At 40.8% G+C, this 17,621-nt stretch overlaps 1 protein-coding gene across 3 annotated transcripts in view; it reads right to left on the reverse strand.

Moving 5' to 3' along the window:
* Window positions 1-241: 241 nt before the first annotated feature.
* PLBD1 (phospholipase B domain containing 1) overlaps window positions 242-17,621 on the reverse strand; it is a 31,138-nt gene continuing 13,758 nt past the window's right edge. For all 3 annotated transcript variants that reach the window (XM_077339280.1, XM_077339283.1, XM_077339281.1), the window contains exons 3-11: window positions 16,405-16,488; window positions 15,388-15,526; window positions 12,108-12,269; window positions 10,838-10,982; window positions 4,921-5,121; window positions 4,698-4,838; window positions 3,990-4,175; window positions 2,294-2,400; window positions 242-502 (exon numbers count right to left, since the gene is read on the reverse strand). In XM_077339280.1, coding sequence (XP_077195395.1) covers window positions 335-502; window positions 2,294-2,400; window positions 3,990-4,175; window positions 4,698-4,838; window positions 4,921-5,121; window positions 10,838-10,982; window positions 12,108-12,269; window positions 15,388-15,526; window positions 16,405-16,488 — 1,333 coding nt within the window. In that variant the 3' untranslated portion in view covers window positions 242-334. The remainder of the gene's footprint in view (window positions 503-2,293; window positions 2,401-3,989; window positions 4,176-4,697; window positions 4,839-4,920; window positions 5,122-10,837; window positions 10,983-12,107; window positions 12,270-15,387; window positions 15,527-16,404; window positions 16,489-17,621) is intronic.

The raw sequence follows: 17,621 nt of genomic DNA on the forward strand, positions 1-17,621 counted from the left end.
GCTGTGCATAATAAGCCTATCTGTTTTGTAGTAGAACAGAAAAAGAGCAAAGATGCTCAGCATGTCAGTTATCCATCCATCCCTGCCAAGCTTGGAATTCTATTGGTGCTTTTGACTTACCTAGAAGACACTTCATTTTTCTTTCTGGCTTACATTCCTCTCTCTCTCTCTCTCTCTCTCTCTCTCTCTCTCTCCCCCCCCCCCCCCCCATCTCTCTTGGAAAGAAAGCAAAGGCAGAATCTCAGGAGTGCACAGATCAGTTTATTTGGTATATCTGTAAAACTGTACATAGAAAAGAACTTTCCTTGCATATGTTAAAACACTGATGTCAGTTTCATAGCACTGGCTTCATGGTGATAAAATCAAAGTTGTAGGAGTCTGGCAAGCCCTGGTGCTTTGTCTGATTGAAACGTAACCAGCTGAAGACTGGCAGGCCTTCCTCCACTGGTGGCCCATTGATGGCATAGGCTGTAAACTTTGCAGCCATATGGATGTCTGATACCTGTAAAGGATCACAGGACAAGATTTAATGGCTCAGGAAGGAAACAGGAGGAAAGGGGTCAAGAGTGTCAGGGGCACTAATAACTAATAACGGAAGAGAAGGATTCCTATTTCCTCCCTTTGTTCAGATGAAGAAAACAACAGCGTTAGGCAGGAGACAGATCCAGATTGTACTTCAGCCATGTAACAGCTAAGGTGCAGAGCTACTTTATGAGCTACAGGAAGCTATGCTTTTCTTGTTTTATTTCCAAAATCCCCTACCCTGGTAGCCTAATGAAATATGCCTTTTATACTATAACATTGCCTTATCTGGCTAATAGTTTTAGCTAATATTTTTATTAAAAATACCCAACACATTGTTTAAGTGCTTTTCCCCCTTTCTCTTTCTGTCAAATGTAATAATAATAGGTTATTAAAAACTGGTTCATGTGTATATCTACATGCTAGGGAAGGAGATGCAAAGGAAAAGATTTCAAATGTGTAAAATAACAAGACATGCTTAGATGTCCTCACCTTTGGACTACTGGCATGTCTTCTGGAAATGTTAGGACTTTAGTATACAGAATGCTAGAGCTCTAGGGCCTTCTGATATGGAATAGATTTATGAACTTACTCAAATCTATTTGAATTAATGAATTATCTTTACACTACATTTCTCCCCAAATAGGACCTAAAGTGGCCTACTACATTCTCCTGTCCTCCATTCTGCCTTCACAACCATCCTGTGAGATAGGCTAGTCTGAGAGCATGGTGCCTGGCCCAAGGTCACCCAGCAAGCTTCCATGGGACAGTATCAGGGTCTTAGATCTGTAGATGCCTCCAGTAAAAAAAACCCAGGCTTGTCCTTTGTAAAAATCAAGTATGCAGGGATCCAATTCTGCTTGGTACCAAATGCATATGCCGTTTTCCAAACCTGAAGCAGGCCCATTAGGGTGAGACCTGGAATTGTCCTTGAATTATAACTGATTTATAGTCTATAGTAGAAATCAGTTCCTGTGGAGAACCTCAGGACCCTAAAATTTACAGGAAAAAAATATCATGAAATCCCCAGGGTCTGATCAGTTATGACCTCGGAGAATAAGGCTCTGCTCATACAGAGTGTAAAAAGATGCAGCAGGACTCGAGAGGAGAAAGAGGAAGTTGTGTAAATAAAGGTGAACAGAGATGGCTCAAGCAGGTTGTGTATCTACAAAGGACAACGCCTGACATTTTATGACCATTTACTACCCCATTTCCAAAGCAGGTGGATCAGCTGGCACATGCGGGCAACCAGCCAAGGTATTTGTTTACAGCTCCTCTTGACCTTGCTGCTTAGGCATGACAAGGTTTATGTTACAGGACAGAGGAGGAGAAACCTCATAAGAGAAGACTCATGGAGTTAAACAGTTGTGACTGTGTTGGCACTGGCTCCCTGAGGGTGGAGGTTAAGCATGAAGACATTACAATAATCAGCCATGGCTATAAAAGGAAATTATGCCAGTTCACAAGAGGTCAGATCTATACAATCTAATACAAAGCAAGATCTTATGCCCAGTTCTTATAGCACTTCTTGCTGTAAACAGTGTGCCTTGCTTGTGGACTGGCATATTAAATCTCTCACCCATTTCTAAGAATTTTTTAAAAAGTTAACCAACTATGGAATTACTGGACTGCCAAGCTCCTCAAAGTCCAAATGCATGTAACACTGGATGGATGGGTGGGTGAAACAATCCTATGGGAACAGATTGTTTTGCTTCTCCCAGTTCATCCCAAATCACATCTCTAGTGGGCTAGTTCTTATTGGAGTCTTTACCTTAGAATCGTAGCAGCCAGCTGGAGTTGGATGTCTGAGATTCAAGTCTTCCCGACAGCAAATAGTATTACAGGGATTGTGCCTTGCATAGGGATCTTTCTTATAGTCTACAAAGAAAGGAACAAAGTAGCTGAGTAATTCTAGACAAAGCCATCTACAGTAAAGGACTATCTCCTTTCTTTGCGGTGGGGGGAGAATCGCATATATCAGGTGAAATGTGAGCTGACATTTAACCCTGGCATAAAGTTTTGATACTTAAGGTGGAATGCCCATTGTTTCACCAGACCTTGTTTCAAACACAAGGCCAGACCAAAATACTTGCCAGGCTTTGGAACTCAGCTGGGGAAACAGACATGTACAAGTAGTCTAGTGGGGGAGGTCATTTGGTGAGGATAATCTGAATGGGAGAAGGGCTGAGTCTCTTCTCTGCCTGTGGTTTCTTCTCTATAAGTGCTTCCAGCAGCACCTGCATTACAGTTATGAGGGAAACACAGACTTGGGAACCCCTTGGCCTTCCTTGAAAGTTCCAGCCTTAGAAGACTCCCTTGCCTTGTTTTGGCTAGATAACCGTATGTATAACCACTTGCCCAATGTTTCACAGAAACTCCTCAGCAATGCTGTTATCCTGTTCTAAAAACGACATCTACCAGCAATGGGGGAGGCGGGAGGTTGGAAGGCTTCCCCCCATCCAGGCAAAGTTGTTCACAGAATACAGGTACAGGGATGAACTTCTTTTGTTTGGAGCACTGAGCAGTTAGGTTCCAGGCACTATTTCTGCGGAGAGGCAAGAAAAGGGATCCAAACTGCGTTCCAAGAAAAATTTAGATTTTGTATTCTCTTAGGTGTAACATGGAATGGAAAACCCAGGATACTGAGTTCTGTGCCAAATATTAAATATAATGGGGTTATATAGTGCTATGTTGAACATGAAGAATACAAATAGCATTATTAAGTATGATGCCAGAAAATCGAAGAGCCGAAGAATTTTTCTTGCATGCAATCACTGTGGCAAGGATTGTTACAGCACAGCTCTAGAAATAACAGGAGATACCCCAAAGGTAACAACTTGGACAAACTTGGAGAACTATGTACAATGGCCAAGCTGGTAAGTGTAATCAACAGTAGACCTGTTGAAGAGTTCCCAGAGCAGTGCCATTTCTACACAGATTATATTTAAAAAAATAGTATACAAATCTATAGCATGTAACTTTTATCTTCTTCTTTCCTTTCTATTATATTTAAAATAGCAAAATAAGTATTGAACTTAAAAAAGAATACATTTAGGTCTGGCTGGCCATAGGGCTAGATATTTATAGACATGGTTGCAAGAGGCTTCTCAAGATTCACTGATCTTTACTTTCATCATTGCAAGATTTAGAGCAGCCTCTCTCAACCCTTTTACCATTGAGAAACCCCCTGAAACAAAACCTGGATGACACAGGTTATTTCCTCAGAAGCAGGAAGGCTTGATGAGCTCTTGGTCTAATCTTAGGAAGAAGCTAATTTTTAGTAGGATTTTGGCTCCAATCTCTCTTGGAAGCATATGAAAAAATGTATTCATTTAAAGGTATTTAATCTTCAGAATATGATCTTGTTCAAGTGTGTTCAACAATATACTAGCAGAGAACTAAACTTGTCATGTTGTGAGGATTGGGGGGAAGGGACAGATTGTTGGAGAGAAATAAAATTAACATACTGTTGTATCTCATTATGCGCTTCATGGATGCCATGTCTGTCACTGTTCCTTGGTCTCGTCGGAAGATTTTTGCTCTGGGAGCCATGTCATATGAAAAATCCAAGCCATATTTTTTAACATATGCTCTGTATCCACTCGTATTATAGATAGCTTCATGGAAAGGGATGTTGTAAGAAGGCCAGTATCCTGCAAATTGAGTAGATAGAAAACTTAGGAAATGTGGCAGAGTTTGGCAACAACACATAGATCAACAGCCACAAAAGCACAGTTTGTTGGACACGCTGAACAACAAGCATGAAAAATATCAGGTTCATCTAGTTTCCTGATGAAAGGTATGCCTGGAGAAAGCAGCTCTATACTCTGCTCCCTCTACTGCGTCAGACACTAGTTTTGCTTGGCATCTCCAGCGGTCCTCTCCCAGTCTGAGGGCCTTTGCATGTACCCAGCCATCTTAACCCCTGGTGGTTCTTGGCTGAAGCTACAAAGAACCCAAAAAGCCAGCACAAATCTTGTTTCCATTTTGAGCAACACCGTCATCTTCTATAGTTCCCTGAAGGCCTAGACTCATATTTGGTGATCCTCTGACAAGCAGAAATAGCCAACTCTGTCCCACACAAGCATCGACCCGGAATTCCTAACATGCTACCTTCATCATTTCCAGTTCCCACCAAAAAGCAAAAGCTGAAGAAAATACCAAGAGGTCTTAACCTTTACGGAGAATATTTGTCTGATCAGAGTATTCCACATGTTTGGGGATTTGTTCAATGACGTAGAGAGCTCCATTGCCAATACACTTTTGCAATGTGATCTTGTTTGTATCCAAAACCATATACTGGTTATTATAGGTACCTAGAAAGCAGGGAAGACAAGTTTAAACCTGCACTACTCTTTTGGAGAATAATATGTAAACAGGTTCCATTTTAATACCAACCAGAATTTTGCTTGGCAAACGTCTGAGCCCAAGTTTTTCCAGAATCTGCCATCATGTTAGCAAGACGGACTCTCTGCCATGCAAAGAGACTCTCAGGTACCACTTGTTTAAACAAAGACTGGTTGAATACGCTGTTTGTGGTCTGCAGCATTATTAAGCCACTGCCAAGTATATAAAAGTCATCCATGGATGCCAAAGTGCCTGTACACAAATGAAATTATGTTTGTTATTCATGAGTAGACGCTTCCCAGCTTTTTAGTTCTAATTTCCAGCATAAAACAGTTCTAATTTCAGCTTTATCTTTACAACCTGTGACAAGATAATTTATTAATATAACTTGTGAGCAACTCAGCATGCAGAAAAGTTGCCTTGCAGAAGGAGAGGCAGCCAGGCTAGCAGACCATGACAGCATCCAAGGTTATCTTTCTGGGAATGACAGGGGTGGGACTCCTTATCTGAGGAACTCACATAAGACGATGGCATTTCAATTACATGGTGAAGGGTAAGCAAGATTCCAGATTTAAGTTTCTCAGCAGCAGTGTGGCTCCCCCTTCCAATGCAGAATAGTGGATTCTGCAGTTAGCAACATCCACAATCAGTGGCATGATATGCTTTTCATCTTACTAATGAGCACAATTAAAGTTCGTCAGTCCACCCATGAAGCACTGAACAGTGTTATATGAGTTAAAGAGAAAGGATGAATGAAAATTATATTTTGATTAAACACAGAAGCCTGAATTCACGACCATTCTGAGTACCACTATCAGCATGGAATTCCTAATGGACCTTGAACATGATCTAATCTTCCAGAGATATTGGAAAATTGTAAGATAGATCAGGATAGGTAGCCATGTTAGTTTGTCTGTAGCTGTCTAGTAGCACCTTAAAAACGGATGAAATTTGTGGCAGGGTCAGCACTACTCACTTCAAGTATCTCATATGAACGCTCATCCCCTGCCACAAATGTCTTGCTCTTTTCTACTGCTAAAAACAATAAGCCCATAATACCTGTGCCCAACCAGAAAGTGTCTACATTATAAAATTCTAGGTGTGCACATTTCCTAGTGTCACAACTCATTTTAACAATGCACGTCTCACACACACACATCCCTCTGTGCTAGTTCAGCTACACTGATCATCTGATGAACTGGGCTCTGGTTTTTGGCTTCTACAGCCTAATTAGTCTCCATCCCACCCGCGTGTCTTTGTATCACTGATATTCAGTTAACGAAATTAATTCCGGAAAATAGTGGGGAAAATTCAGTATCGACAAGAAAAGGAATAAAAACTACAGGCATCAGCAGGTGTATGAATTTTTGCTCAACTGGCTTTGTGTTGGGCTCCATATGTATGAGTTTTTAAGATAATTTGATGTGATTTAAATTGCCTCTTTATATTTTTTTTTCTGCCTCATCTGTAAGCCATTCTCTCTCTGGGTTATCAGCATTCTTCACACAAGCTTGAATGAACTCGATCATTCTAGTGAAGCTAACTTAAGTGATTCTGACTGCATCTTCTGAACTCAAGTCAGCACGACGCTCAGCAAATATTACCGGGAACACACTGGTCTGGCAACCTTGTTCCTCACAGCATTATTAATTGGTGGAGCTAGTATTTCAGACAGGCCCCAATGGAGACAGAAACTGAAGTGTCTGAGCTGGAAATGATGCAAGCACAAACTAAAAATACAGTTCCTATCCCCAAGATGCATATTTCTGTTTGCATTACAGCATGAAGAGCAGTAAAGCAAATTGTGGGCAAGCTACACCTCCAGAGCCACACAGCCTGCATACGCCCAGAGCCATAAAGAATGGATGGGATAAAAATCCAAATAAATAAATAAAAGGTACTCCAGCCAAGTCCACCAATGCAACTTAACACTGTGGCTACATGGCAGAATGGGGATTTGAACCTGGATGTCCCAGATCATAGTCCAAAACTCATAACCATTAAAACCTCACTGGCATGCAATGATTATATTTCCTAACATGTTATTTCTGAATTCCACTATGGTAGCCTTGTTCATTTGTTGTAGCACAAACATACCAGTGATAGTCTTGTGGTACCTTAAAGATTAATACACTTGAAGAGTTTCTGGCCTTGAGTTTAAGAGAGCCTACTTGCTCTTCTGAACCATTCAGTGGTTATGAGTCATGTAAATACTGGGCCTATGCTGACTATAAGTATACTGCTAAGCTATCTGAAGACAATCCGGAACAAGTTAAGGTAAAAACATAAGAAGTGCCCTGCTATATAAGACCAGTGGTCCATGTAGTCCATCTATCTTACACAGTGGCCAACCCGGTCCTCTGAAGGTTCAACAATAGGGCATAGAGGCTGAGGTCTTCCCAGAGGAGGGCTACGAAGACGGCGAGGGATTTGGAGACCAAGTTGTATGAGGAAAGATTTAAGGAGCTTGGTCTGCTTAGCCCAGAGAGAAGACGACTAAGAGGTGATATAACAATCTTCAAATACTTGAAGGGCTGTCATATAGAACAGGGGTAGTCAACCTGTTGTCATTGCAAATACTGGCAGGGGCTCGTAGGAATTGTAGTCCTACCCGATACAGAAGATGTTTTCTGTTTCCCCAGATGGTTGGACCAGAACCAATGGGTTTAAATTAGTTCAAAAGAATTTTGGCTAAACATTCAGAAGAAGTTCCTTACAGTTAGAATGGTTCCTCAATGGAACAGGCTTCCTCAAGAGGTGGTGAGTTCTCCTTCTTTGGAAGTTTGTATGCAGAGGCTAGACAGTCATCTGACAGAAATGCTGATTTTAAGAACTTAGGCAGATTGTGAGTGAGTGGGCAGGAAGGGATGTGCCAGTTTTTGACTCTTGTGGCCCTTCCTTGCAAACCCAGGGAATTGCTAATTGCTGCTGTGGGATGGTAGGTGAATTTCCTCCAGGCCAGGCTGGATTCTGAAGATTTTTTTGAGAGGGGGATCACTTGGGCATGAAATTTGGATCACTGTGGGAGGGCAGGTAGTTGTGAGTTCCTGCATTGTGCAGGGGGTTGGACTAGATGACCTTGGAGATTCCTTCCAATTCTATGATTCTATGAATAGTTTTACTGTGGCAGCTTTCATAAGCCTCAGAAACAGTGCCCTTCAGTGACAGAAAAATACAGAAATGATCACTCTCAAAAGAAGAGTGGTGCCTGTGTGAGTGTTACTAAGCAACTCAATAAATAAGTATGTGCCATTACTATAAGAACACAAATGGAAAACCAGAGCCAATCCAAACAGCAAAAGATCCTTTCAGAGCAAGTAAAGGCCACTCCCAAAGGATGATGGTTTGGCAAAGCAAGATGAACTTTGTTGATAAATCTCTAGAGAGAGCCCGTTTCCATGGCCCCTTTAGGCCATAGCTGATACTACTAAATCTGCTTATGGATTCCAACTCCTTCAGTCAATCATTAAGCTTTATTGGCATTCCAGGATTCCAACTCGGCAGAGAGTCGTGCTGGAGCCCTTTGTTTTTAATATCTCTATAAGCCAACATGCTCCCACTAGTTTACAAATGTTTTTGTTTTTAATATCTCTATAATATCTCTATAACTGACATTAAACGGTAATGCCTGGGGAAGGTACTGGCAAACCACCCCGTATCGAGTCTGCCATGAAAACGCTGGAGGGCATCACCCCAAGGGTCAGACATGACTCAGTGCTTGCACAGGGGATACCTTTACCTTTAACTAACTGACATTATGTCCCCTTCTCTTCCTGAGTCAGTTCAGGCCAATCAAATTTTAAAGATTTAATGGAATGTGAGAACCTGAGGCAGTTTAACAGCCAACAACCAACTGAGGAAAGGGGAGTTGAGGTTTTAGAGGGTGAGGAATAGGAGCTTCCTTGAAATAGTCAGGGACTCCAATAGGGATTTTATTGTTTAGAAAAGCAGGGGTTGGGAGCTTTTCCTTTAAAAATCATGAAGTGTTAATGTTCATCCAGTAATTGTTTCCAAGTCTGAACTTCTTAGAGAACATGCTTTATAATCACCTCCCAGCTCAGGTAACGTGTCATCTATCATAATAGAATCATGCTCACAAATTAAATGTAATTCTTAGAAATTAAAATGTGTTGATCACACACAAATGAAGGCTGGTGCCTGTTTGAATATTATGGGATCTAGGACAGCCTCCCTGCTAGTCCAAACGCTCCTCAAAAAAGGCCTGTCTCTAGTCCCCACCCACCTCACTTGTAAAGGCGGGGACTGAGGACAGAATTTAAAATGACATTTAACGAGTGGTACTGTGATGCTGGACCAGTATAGTCTCTTCCCCAATCTCTATCTGACAGACTGACCTTAAGTGACCTAAATGCAGTTACTGTACTTTATATGAGACATGTGGTGGGGGGGCAACAATAACTTTATTGTCTTTCTTGGATAGAGGGATGATATTAAAAGATGTAGAAAGTATAACACACAGGATTTGCCATTCTCCTTCAGGTACAACATTTCAATTAATGCTTGCATGCAGAGAACAGTTATCAGCCAACTTTTAAAACTCTTGAGATGACTCTTGGGCTTCCCACAGTGTACCTGTGTTCTCCTTCTGGAAATTCCACTGGGCATTTCTGCACATTGAAAAAAAATATGTCACACCAGCGCAATGGCGTAACGCTATTAAATAACAAGCCTCCAGCCATTCCTCACCTCCTGCCTCTCTCCCTTCCCTTTGCCGCCTTCTCGTGCTTCTTGGCACTCTGCACACCTGCTTGAAATGGCAGAAGAGATGAACGCACTTCACGCACAACTCTCCTCCAGTCAATCAAGCCAGGCAGCCAGTCACCTTTCTCCCTGTTTTAAAGGGTTCACGATGCAAGCTACTTTTTAAAAAGTAAAACTTCTCCGTTGAGACACTTATGCATCTAATCATGGGTGCATAGTGCTTTTTTAATGCCACCCCTTTTGGAATGCTGAGCTTCCCAGCTTCCCCCCAAGTATTCTGAGCTTTTTTATCTTGAAGTGTTCAATTGCTGCATTTCCTCAGGTTCTGACTCATCTACCTCACAAGCTGCTTTCTCTAGATCTGTTTATATTATTGCCCACACCTTCTGCTTGAATCCTTGCTTAGCTCCTCTTTTCAACACCCCCTCATGGAACTCCAAAGCCTGGCTTGTGTGGAAGTCTGGAATCCATTAGGCTCATAGGTTACTGAGGTGCTTGCTCTCACAGGGGACTTTGACACACAGTAGGTAAAATACTTGTCCTTGCTCTCTTTTCTGCTTTCCCTTTGCCATTTCTGCCTCCTGAGTTGTACACTGCATAATATACTTGGAAATATTTTTGGACTATGGGAATAAATACATATTTGTAGCTTATAGCATCTAGGGCTATAAAATAGGCAAATATTTCCACTCAAATAAATTATACTTGGCTATTCTTTCATACTCTCACCTCAGTGTTACTGGTTTAGACTTGTTCTGGAACCCTGTCACTTTGCCACTGATCTCTAGAAGCAATGGCTTTGTCTAAACCCAGATCTGAGCCCATTTCTCTCTAGATGGGCATTAATCCCTAAGTCACTATCTCCCGAAAGAACAGGAAAGAGACAGTTCCATTCCTAAATTGGTCATTACTAATGCAAGGAAATGGCAGATTAGAAATTTTATTAAATAATCAATTATATAAATTGGCTGATTTGGTTTACAAAACTGGCCCTTTCAAATGGAACATGAGTCTAGCATTCAAAAGTACAGACCTCATGCAGAAACCCGAGGCAGCTAAATCTATTGTTATTTTTGTGCTGCAAATTAAAGCAGGAGTCCAGCAGCATTTTAAGGACTTACATTTATTCTCGCATGAATATTTTGAAAGAATATTTTAAAATATTCGGAATAAATGCTGTTAGTCCTTAAGTTGCCACTGGACTTCTGCTTTATTTTACAAGAGTTTTGTTCACACATCTAATTACCTGGGTAGCTGCTGAAAGACGCACGACCTGAGCTTGTCTTTGCATTATCAATCTTGAAGTCCCAATGCTTATATATTCTCAGCGTAGCTGCATATGTGAACCAGCTGGAATGAGCAAAGTAGATATTCTCATATCCAGGAAGGACCTATGGAGAGAGGGAGAACATTTCTGTATCTAGAATCCTATCAGCTACAATCAACATCTTGTTTGGTAAACAATATTATAAAGCTAATCAATCCTATTAATAGTGTATCCCTAAAGAAAGTATTCATGAAAATAGTCAAAATTTCCAATGACTGCTGTTTTTCCTGTAAAATTTTGTTCATCAACATTTTCAACTATTTGTCTGAAAGTAGTTAGTAATGGGATCCTAACTTGCCAGTATTTTCAAAGAATTCTCTCTCACTTTCTCTCATGTGTGTATATATTGTTACATACACACATGCTTAAATTAGATGTCAGAATACCCACTGCATGCTGTCATGTTTACAACATAAATATCTATATATGCAAATTAAAATGTTCCTCTCCAAGGACCTTCTCTACTATTATTTTGGTGTTTCTTAGAACATCCTTTTAAGTAAAAGACATAGTTCAGGTTATCTGTTGTTCATTTCTTAACTAGATTCAAAGAACTGTCCTGCTTCTAACATATGGAGATCATTCAGAAATAACAGCAACTACAACGTATCTGCTATTTACTCCAGGCATATTCAGGGCTACTTCAGTGATAGAAGAGAACAGCCAAAGGCAATGTATGTGCATACATGGGTGCACAGCTCAATTAGCTGGGTCCTAAGGGCTACCCCATGATGCCAGGAACCTCCATTATGGCCCAACTCCTTTGTATGTAACAGGGAATTTTCCCAGGGTGTGTGTGTTTCAAAAGATCTCCTCTCAAGCTGTTGTTTAGGCAAAGAGGCATCATGCCGACCCTCACTCACTCACACACACTCCATGCACTTTTGTTAAAGGCACCTAAAATATGTCAGAGAAAAGTTTTCATTTCAACGGGTGCATCCCAGGGGCTTACAAATGATGCAGTAAAATTGCACAGAGGTAGGAATTAATAATATTCCCTCATTATTTCTTAACATAGTAAAACTTTCTGTTCAGATTACTTATAACAACTACATTAATCAACTTGACCTGTTTGGGCTACATTCTTACCAGTGTCAATCAAAATGCTCATCCCTATCTATGGAGTTCACAAATACAATGAAGAAGCGGTAATTCTTTCAGTGGAGAAGTATAGTATTGTTTATCTCACCTTGATCAGAGCTGAGCAATGACCCATATCCCATCGGTATCTTACATGGCCTCCTGGTAAAGAATTAATGTCCATCTCCTCTGATTGTGAAAATAAGGAAGGAATTAGGTCAAGCAGATCTCCAGCTGCACTCAGGAAGCGGGCCTCAAAGACAGTGAGAGGCTGGAGATAAAGAGAAAGATAACAAAAATTTAAGTTTAAACTCAGGTTTATCAAGTTGACAAATGCTGTGAGAGATGCCTATGAATGAAACAAATTTTGGTTAGTTGTTTAAGAGGCAATGTGGTAAAATAGGGTGGATATCTGGGGAATCAAATTTCAAATTTCTACTCTGCCTAACCTACCTCACAGGGCTGTTGTGTGGATAAAATAGAGGAAAGGTGATCAGCATAAGCCATTTTGGATCTCCCCTGGGTGAAAAACAGGAGCTCTGATAAAAGAACACACTGTCCACTCATCCGTAGCAGGTGTAACTCTTTAGAAAATGAAGCTAGGAGACTCAGAGTTTTAGAATGCTTGTGGGGAGTGTCCAAACATGAAGTGAACTGAACAGCACAACCCTTGTTATCTAGAGAAACCCTCCCAGTGCAATCTGCAATAGAGTATTTGTTCTAAAATTCTGCCAGCTATAGAAGTCAAAACTGACAAATTGGTAGTTACCCAGATCCTCCTTTTTCCCCTTCTTGAAGATGGGGACAACATTTGCCTACCTCCAATCTTCTGGCACCTCTTCTGTTCTCCAAGAATTGTCAAAAATAATGGAAAGAGGTTCAGAAATTACATCTGCAAGTTCTTTTAGTAGACTTGGATGCAATTCATTTGGCCCACACGACTTAATTTCATTTAAGGAAACAAGGTGTTTATGGACTAGTCTTACAGTGATCCTAAACTACAACTTCCATCCCTCATCATGTGATATGATTTTGCCACATTGAACACGATTTCCCTCATTGCAATAGAAGCAATGTTTTCTTACTAGAAGCCAGGGAAAGCAGGCAGTACAGCCAGAGAGGGTGGAAAATATCCTCTTTTTTCCAAAACAACAGGAGTTTAACAACTTCCCTGACTTATTAGAGCCTATTTTTTCCCATGATTAGAATACCTAACAAGGATTTAATAGACGCATGTTCAAACACCTGCTAAGTAAGCTTGCTGGGTGACCTTAGGCTAGATATATCTTCTCAGCATGACATACCTCAAAGGATGGCTGTTGTGAGGATAAAATGGAGTATAGGAAAATGAAGTGAGCTACTTTGGGTCCCCATTGGGGAGAAAGACAGCACAGAAAGAACAGATCTCCTCCTTTAAAAAAACAAAAGGGGTTTAAGAGCTTCCCTGAGCTATCAGAGCCAGTCTGGTATAGCAATTAGAGACTAGGAGACCCAGGTTCAAATCCCACTTCTGTGCCAAAAACCTGCTGAGTAACTTTGAGCCTATTATACATTTATTCTCAACCTAACCTATTTTAGGAATCTCAATGCATGGATGAGATAATGGTGAAGAGAGGAAAGGTTTAAATTAGGTACTAGCTCCGAAGTAAACTTCATAGGATAGGAGGACAATTTTCCTTGCAGATTAAAAACTGGTTAATTAACAGGAAACAGCAAGCATAAATGGGCAGTTTTCATAGTGGAAGATGAGAAGCAGTGGGGCACTGCAGGGCTCATTTCTAGGCCCAACTTATCTTAATGATATGGAGTTGGAGGTAAGCAGTGAAGGGGCTAAGTTTGCAGATGACACTAAGTTATTCATTTTTAAATAATCTGTCATGTGTCTCTAATACTGAGATCCCTAATTCACCATGGAAGGGTGCTGGGTGACACAGTATACCTCACTTGACAAGACTGTTGTGAAGACAAAATGGAAGACAAGAGAAAAATGCAGCTTTGGGTCCCCACTGGGGATAAAGGTATTTTAAAAATTACATAATTTGTTATATAGCAAAGTAGCCATTACAAAGGGCTATTAGATCTTCCACCAGCACAATAATGATTAACAACCTGCAACGTCTGTTCATTATATATAACCACTAAAACAGATTAATCTGCCATCACCATACATGTAAAAGATTGGGGGAGGGGGGGAGCATCTTTTTACTACTTTGTTACATCATGGGGAAATATTAAATCTTCCCACACACTTCTGTTCATAATAATTTCCTACTATACTACTATTCTTAAGTACATTCTGTCACAAAACAGAATAGGGATGAGAAGGTCTTGAGGCCAAGAAGTTAAAATAAAGGAGAGAGGGACATGGGAAAATTAGGTGGGGAGAAGTAGATGTGAATGAGAATACTGTGGAAAAGATTGCTTAATCTTGCTGAAATTAACTACTGCTTTGCAAGATCTCACTGAGCTGGGTGAAAGGAAAGGAAGAGAGAAACGTTAGGCTATTAGCAGGTTCCAGGTTGCCAATTATTATAACAGCCATCAATGTGTTGTCTTGTCTTGCACCAGTGCTACTTTGGTTGATGATCATGTTGGCTTGATCTGTTATGTCAGTGGTCCCCAACCTTTTTATCACCGGGGACCACTCAACGCCTTTTACTGAGGCCCGGTGAGGGGGACAGTTTACTCCTCTACTCTCAACCACTGCCCTAACGCTCTCTGATCACTATGGTAATGTTTAAACATCCCTTCAAAATAAGATACAGACACGCCACAACAATGAACATAAGGAACATTTTATTTTCATGGAAATTTTAACTCATGAGAAGGCATCCTTCGGGGCCCACCTCCAATTAGTCGAAGGACCACATGTGGTCCGCGGCCCACAGGTTGGGGATCGCTATGTTATGTAATTTGCAAGGCAAGAATAGTTGATAATAGGGTGCCTTTTTTGTCAGACTTCCCTGAGTCCCTAGTGGCTGCAGCCAGAACTACATTAAAATAAATAGAAGTTTGGCTGGATGCAGCATGGCACTAACTTCAAGGACCCCCCAGCAGACTCAGGCCACCTAAATTGGCATCCACCAGCCCCCTTCCATCAGCGGCCCTGATTGCAGGAATTCTGTGCAGCATCCCTTTCCATTCTGTCTGCAAGACAGAACAGATGCATACAGACTTTCACCATTTCACCTAGTTTCAAAAAAAGCCAGAGCTGGACATGCAGTTTTTGAGAACAATCCTCCACTCTGTCATATCACGTGTTCTGTATAGAACTGATAGCTATGGTATACTTGTTTCCTTTAGAAAAGGATACTTTACATAATGAAAAGTTTCTCTCAGTTCTCCTTTCCCTTCTGCATCCAAGACATTTACAATTTAATTAATCTTACTGGTTTTTGCTGTTGTTTGGCCCACTCTACAGTTCCCATGTATAGACCATCCAACTGAGCAATGATGTATCCTGTGTGTATCCAAAAGGGGTCATCTGGGTTGCTTTTAATTTGTTCTCTGGTCCATTGATCTTGTTTCCTGTATGGGGATCAATTTGCATTTACAGAGCATTTTTAGTATTGTGAATAATCTCACTGAATAAATCCCACTAGATTTAGTGAGACTTACTTCGAAGTAAAAACATTTAAGGTTGTACTGTTTACCAAGCAGTCTGAAACTGTTGCTGCAGTAACATTTGCTTTGTGTTCGGAAATAACTTCACCAGATTTCCTCAGCATGTTTCCTCATAAATTCATACAGTTCACAAATCATGTTTTCTCTAGTAAATGTAGTTATGCCTGACCTAATTGGGAGTAACTCTGTGTCTTTGTGGACACTTCTTTTTGAAGGATATTCCAGGGAGACACTGTGTTAATCTATTATAGCCATAACAAGAAAAAATCTCCTGCGCCTGAAAAGTTAATAGATTTATCATGGCAAAAGCTTTTTGGTGTTGGAGAAGACTCTTGTGAGTCCCTTGAACTGCAAGGCAAACAAACCGGTCAGCCCTAGAGGAGATCAGCCCTGACTGCTCCTTAGAAGGCCAGATCCTGAAGATGAAACTCAAATACTTTGGCCACCTCATGAGAAGGAAGAACTCCCTGGAGAAGAGCCTAATGCTGGGAGCGATCGAGGGCAAGAGAAGAAGGGGATGACAGAGAATGAGGTGGCTGGATGGAGTCACTGAAGCAGTCGGTGCAAACTTAAATGGACTCCGGGGAATCGTAGAGGACAGGAAGGCCTGGAGAATCATTGTCCATGGGGTCGCGATGGGTCGGACATGACTTTGTACCTAACAACAACAAAGCTTTTGCTGCAGCAACTAGTTAAGTTACATGTGCACATATCACTGTGGATGTCTGAATCTTATTATGGAATTTCAGTTCCTCAGTGCAGTTTTTGACAACTATACTTACCCCATAAAATCTTCAACTTTTTTCCTAATGATGACATTCTTAAAGAGCTGTGGATACAGGTTTGCAACATGGTCACTGATATGTCTGAAAGAAGAAGAGAACTATTACCATTCTTTCACTTTTTCTTCCCATATAAATACACATAAATGCTGTGTCTCTCAAATAGCCTTTGTATCACAGAAACAACCCTACAATTCTAACAGAAGGTATAAAGGCCTATATTCAGTCATACATTCCAAAGACATAATAGCACTTTTCTTAATGGGGGCAGCAATTTTCACTGATTCTCCAGTCGCACGCCAGCCCTCCACTATGCCTTCTGTACAGTTCTTGAAGGTTCATTGACCCTCCTCAGGGACGATATTTTGGGTGGTTCAGAGGTCTGTATCAGCAGGAGAATTAGCAGAAATTGTTCCCTCTTAAGGATATGTAAGTATACTTATGTCCTCAAAACTGTATGGTTGGATGCAGGCCAATATCAGAAGTGAAATAATTCTGTTCAAAACCTTTTAAAATAATCTTTTAAAAATGAAACAGAGAATAGGATAATTAAATGTAGGACATAGCTAGACACCAGCCTCCCAGGAATGTGATACCTGTACCAAATTGGAAGCAAGAGAAGATGCAAAATGAACTATGTGCCTCCTGAACTGAAGTTATATCAGTCTTACTGCTAATCTTCTCCCCCTGCAGTTGTAGCTAACAGGATTTTTATTATGCCCAACAACCAAAGGGAGAGACTAGCTACTTTTAGATAGTGAAATTGCTGTATCCTTTCTCACTGGCTTGGACTTTTTAAAATAATAATACTGTTCATAATTTCCCATAATCTCTTAGCTGACATGCCAACTTGACCTGCCATAACAGAAGAGCCTTTGGAATGACAAATATAGTCCATCATCTGAATGTTATCACAAAGAGCTTTTCCTATAATTAGCTCAACAGGCTGTCAGTGGGCGATTCTGCATGAGCAGTAAAGGCTGGCGTCTATATGGACCCATGGCTAATCCCTGTATCCATATAACAGGACGCCAGGATGCCGCCCTGCTTTGGGATTGACTGTTTCTTTCCCCTAGTATTTCTTTCTTCTTTTATCTGAGGGGCAGCATTGTTTGCCTTTACTTCTTAGGGTTGTGTTTCTTTTAAAAGTTGATTTTTACAGTTCTTTCTTTCAGTGTTTAGTTTTACAGTTCTTTATTTCAGTGTTCTGTTCTGGG

This window comes from Paroedura picta, chromosome 5 (assembly GCF_049243985.1).
Source record: "Paroedura picta isolate Pp20150507F chromosome 5, Ppicta_v3.0, whole genome shotgun sequence".
NCBI lineage: Eukaryota > Metazoa > Chordata > Lepidosauria > Squamata > Gekkonidae > Paroedura > Paroedura picta.